The sequence below is a fragment of the Ursus americanus genome, chromosome 5 (assembly GCF_024610735.1).
Source record: "Ursus americanus isolate L20-20 chromosome 5, mUrsAme1.1.p, whole genome shotgun sequence".
Lineage (NCBI taxonomy): Eukaryota > Metazoa > Chordata > Mammalia > Carnivora > Ursidae > Ursus > Ursus americanus.
In genome coordinates this window covers 81,535,860-81,539,714 of record NC_142131.1, presented here as the reverse complement: position 1 = coordinate 81,539,714, position 3,855 = coordinate 81,535,860, and the positions used below count along the sequence as shown (strand labels likewise).

The 3,855-nt window shown below is 37.6% G+C and overlaps 1 protein-coding gene across 1 annotated transcript; it reads left to right on the top strand.

Annotated features, from left to right (window-relative positions):
* Positions 1-1,554: 1,554 nt before the first annotated feature.
* Positions 1,555-2,493, top strand: LOC123780175 (olfactory receptor 2M3). The gene has a single exon (XM_045778963.2). The coding sequence runs from the start codon at positions 1,555-1,557 to the stop codon at positions 2,491-2,493; it is 939 nt and encodes a 312-aa protein (XP_045634919.2).
* The last annotated feature ends 1,362 nt before the right edge of the window (positions 2,494-3,855 follow it).

The following is a 3,855-nucleotide window of genomic DNA, read 5'->3' as shown; positions in this document are numbered from 1 at the left end:
TTCCAGAATGCCGGGATCATGCCCTGAGCCGAAGGAAGACGCTTAACCGCTGTGCCACCCAGGCGCCCCTTTACTTCTAATTTTTATTATGTTCAGTTTTAATATTTTTTGTCACCATCTGATTACAATATGTAAGGGCAAATATATATATATATATATATATATATATATATATTTTTGACAGCTGCTTTACTACCAGTACCCAACAAATAGACAGATATTCATAAGCATTGTTTGAATGTATGAACCTTAAGCCTCTCTGAATTTCTGTTTTTGTATGTAGTAATTTTTGGTAGGAGATATCAGATGTATTCATTTCCAGTGAAACATAACAAGGTCCCACACACAGGTTGGCTTAAAATGACACAATTAAATTCTCTGAGTAGTGGAGACTACTGGAATTCTAAAATCAAGATATCAACAGGCTTGGTTACTTCTGAGGGATGTAAGAAAATCTGTTCCATGCCTCTCTCCTAGCTTCTGGTGATGACTAACAATCATTGAAATTTGTTGGTATATAAATATATAACTTAAGACTCTGCCTTTATTGCAATGCATTCTCCTCGTGTCTATGTCTTCACATGGGAATCTTATATGGACACCAGTCATATTTGATTGGGGTTTACCCTACTCCAGTATGAGCTCATCTTAGCTAATAATTTTCTCTTTTTAAGATTTATTTGTTTATTTGAGAGAGAGAAAGTGTGGGAGACAGGAGCAGAGGGAGAGTGAGAGAGAGAAACTCAAGCAGACACTGTGCTTGGGGCTCAATCTCACAACCCTGAGATCATGACCTGAGCTGAAACCATGAGTTGGATGCTTGACCAACTGTGCCACCCAAGCACGCTTAGCTAATTATTTTCAAATGAGTTTACATTCTGAGATGCTTGGGTTAAGACTCAACATATCTCTTTTGGGGAAACACAAGTCACCCTATCATATTGGGTTATACAAAAGGAGACAAAGTTTTTATATTTGTATAATTAAAATATTTTCTCAGTTCGTCCACTTACTGCATAAACATTTACTATAAATTACAAATCAAACACTCTAAACTGTAAAGTAACTGACAAATATAAAGGTTTGGTTAACACTGACAGAAAAATCACACAGTATCATGAAAGCAAAGGTCCATATTGTATTCTTTATCTCTGTCATTTTGACCCATGCTAAATTAAGCTTAATTTCTTTATCAACTAACCTATAAAAGATTTCTGATGTTTCGAGGCACTGTCTAATTGATTTTGGGAATTTTCCTTTTTGAAGACACACTATCAATTATAAAGATGTATATTTTTACATTAATTTTCAAAGGATGTTTAGAAGCTGAACTTAGGAAAAGTTCCACTCTTGTAAAAATTAGTACCAAGAGAACATAGTTCATTCTGTTATTATACTTTTTGTTCTTTGAGATTCCTAGGTCCAGTGATGTCATCTTAATCACTGACTTACAGAATTTACCACTTGCTTGCTTTGTAAGGCACTGAATACATGTTTACCAAATTAATGAAGTAATATCACTTTCTCTTGTATTAGATAAAGAACACATTAATCATGGCATGGGGCAATCAGACATTCACCTCTGATTTCATCCTTCTGGGAATCTTCAATCACAGCCCCACCCACATCTTCCTGTTCTCTTTGGTCTTGGTCATCTTCATAGTGGCTTTCATGGGAAACACTGCTATGATTCTCCTTATCTACCTGGACCCCCAGCTCCACACCTCCATGTACTTCCTCCTCAGCCAACTGTCCCTCATGGACCTCATGCTCATCACCACCACTGTACCCAAGATGGCCTTCAACTACTTGTCTGGCAGCAAGTCCATTTCTGTGGCAGGTTGTGCCACACAAATTTTCTTCTATACATCACTAATTGGCTGTGAATGTTTCCTGTTGGCAGTCATGGCTTATGACCGCTATATTGCCATTTGCCACCCTCTAAGATATCCCAATCTTATGAGTCCCAAAATTTGTGGTCTTATGACTGCATCTTCCTGGATCCTGGGTTCTACTGATGGTGTCATTGATGCTGTAGCTACATTTTCCTTCTCCTATTGTGGGTCCCGGGAAATAGCCCAGTTCTTCTGTGATTTTCCTTCCCTGCTAATCATCTCATGCAATGACACATCAACATTTGAAGAAGTTCTTTTCTACTGCTGTATAATAATGATTATTTTCCCTGTAGCGGTAATCATTGCTTCCTATGCTCGTGTTATTCTGGCTGTCATTCACATGGCGTCTGGTGAGGGTCGCCGAAAAACTTTTGCCACGTGTTCCTCTCACCTCATAGTGGTGGGAATGTACTATGGAGCAGTTTTGTTCATGTACATGCAGCCCACTTCAGATCGTTCCCCCAACCAGGACAAAATGGTCTCTGTCTTCTACGCCATCCTTACTCCCATGCTGAATCCCCTGATCTACAGCCTCCGCAACAAGGAAGTCGCAAGAGCATTCATGAAGGTATTAGGGAAGGGCAAGTCTGGACAATAAATTGCTTAATTATTTTCATGCTTTGCTAAGTTCTCTTTAGTGTCCTTCTTTCCATTCTGATTTTTTAAAATGGCGATTATTATGTATACATTTTTGGAAAAGCACATTCCTGGGCAACAACACAATCCTTTCATTTTAAAGAAAATTATTTCATTTGTTATTATTTTCATTTAATTAAGTTATAACTACATTCGTGGCCATTTCTTGAATAAGGACATTATAGGTGGACTGAAAGGTTCAGGAATTTTTTGGCATATATTCAGGTAACAAACAAACTTTCTTTTCCCCAGGTTGTAAATCCAAAACAGTATTCATTCACTTTTGAGTCATTTTGGATGAGGATTTGTTACTGGGCTTTTTACATTTACTTAGTGTGTTATGTTTCATTATTATTCTTTTTTTTAAAGATTTTATTTACTTATTTGACAGATATAGAGACAGCCAGCGAGAGAGGGAACACAAGCAGGGGGAGTGGGAGGGGAAGAAGCAGGCTCATAGTGGAGGAGCCTGATGTGGGGCTCGATCCCATAACGCCGGGATCACGCCCTGAGCCAAAGGCAGACGCTTAACCACTGTGCCACCCAGGCGCCCCTTCATTATTATTCTTAATTTTTACTCTTCCAGACTTGCAGAATAAAGCAATATAACACTTCAACCCAGATGATGTTTTTATATCACACCTTTAATTTTGTACATCACAAAAGTGTAACTTTTACTAACAGTCTCAGGTTCAACCCCTTTTTAAGTTGTTAAGACCCACCTAAGCTCCATGCATGGACTCAATGAGGAAATAGTTTTACTATTCAGAACCAAAGGGACTAAAAATTTACCAGTGTCCATCAATACATCAATAAAATGTATAAGTAATAGGCACTGATACTTATACATTCTACCAATGATAAAAGGTTATATTGAAATTCAGGATACAGTTATTTTTTTTCTGTTTTCTAGGAGAAATATATTATTATGTAATAGTAAATATAAAAATTTTATGACTCTATTGCTGCTATATTTTCTTCCATAGAAATAATGCAATCTCCATTGCATTGTCTTTATTGGACTATTGAAGCACAAGTGACTCTAATTGGTAAATAATCATACCAGAAAGGAATATCTCAATCTGGCTTTGAGGAGAGAGAGATTGGTAGCCATTGTTACTGTGGTGTGGATTTTCTCCTGTCCCCAGTGAGTACACCAGGTGTAATGGTCCAACCATTCAGGTGGGAGTCATGGCCAAAGGCTGTTCCACATAGCCATTAGGTTTAATTTGATGTTATCCAATTCATACCTGGGTATTACAGTAAGTCAGTGACAAACCAGTCACTATCCATTAATATGATAGAATGACTACACAATCCCAAT

Bases quoted from the DNA above. Each gene is read 5' to 3' on its own strand.
- LOC123780175 (XM_045778963.2), top strand. From the start codon at position 1,555: ATGGCATGGGGCAATCAGACATTCACCTCTGATTTCATCCTTCTGGGA.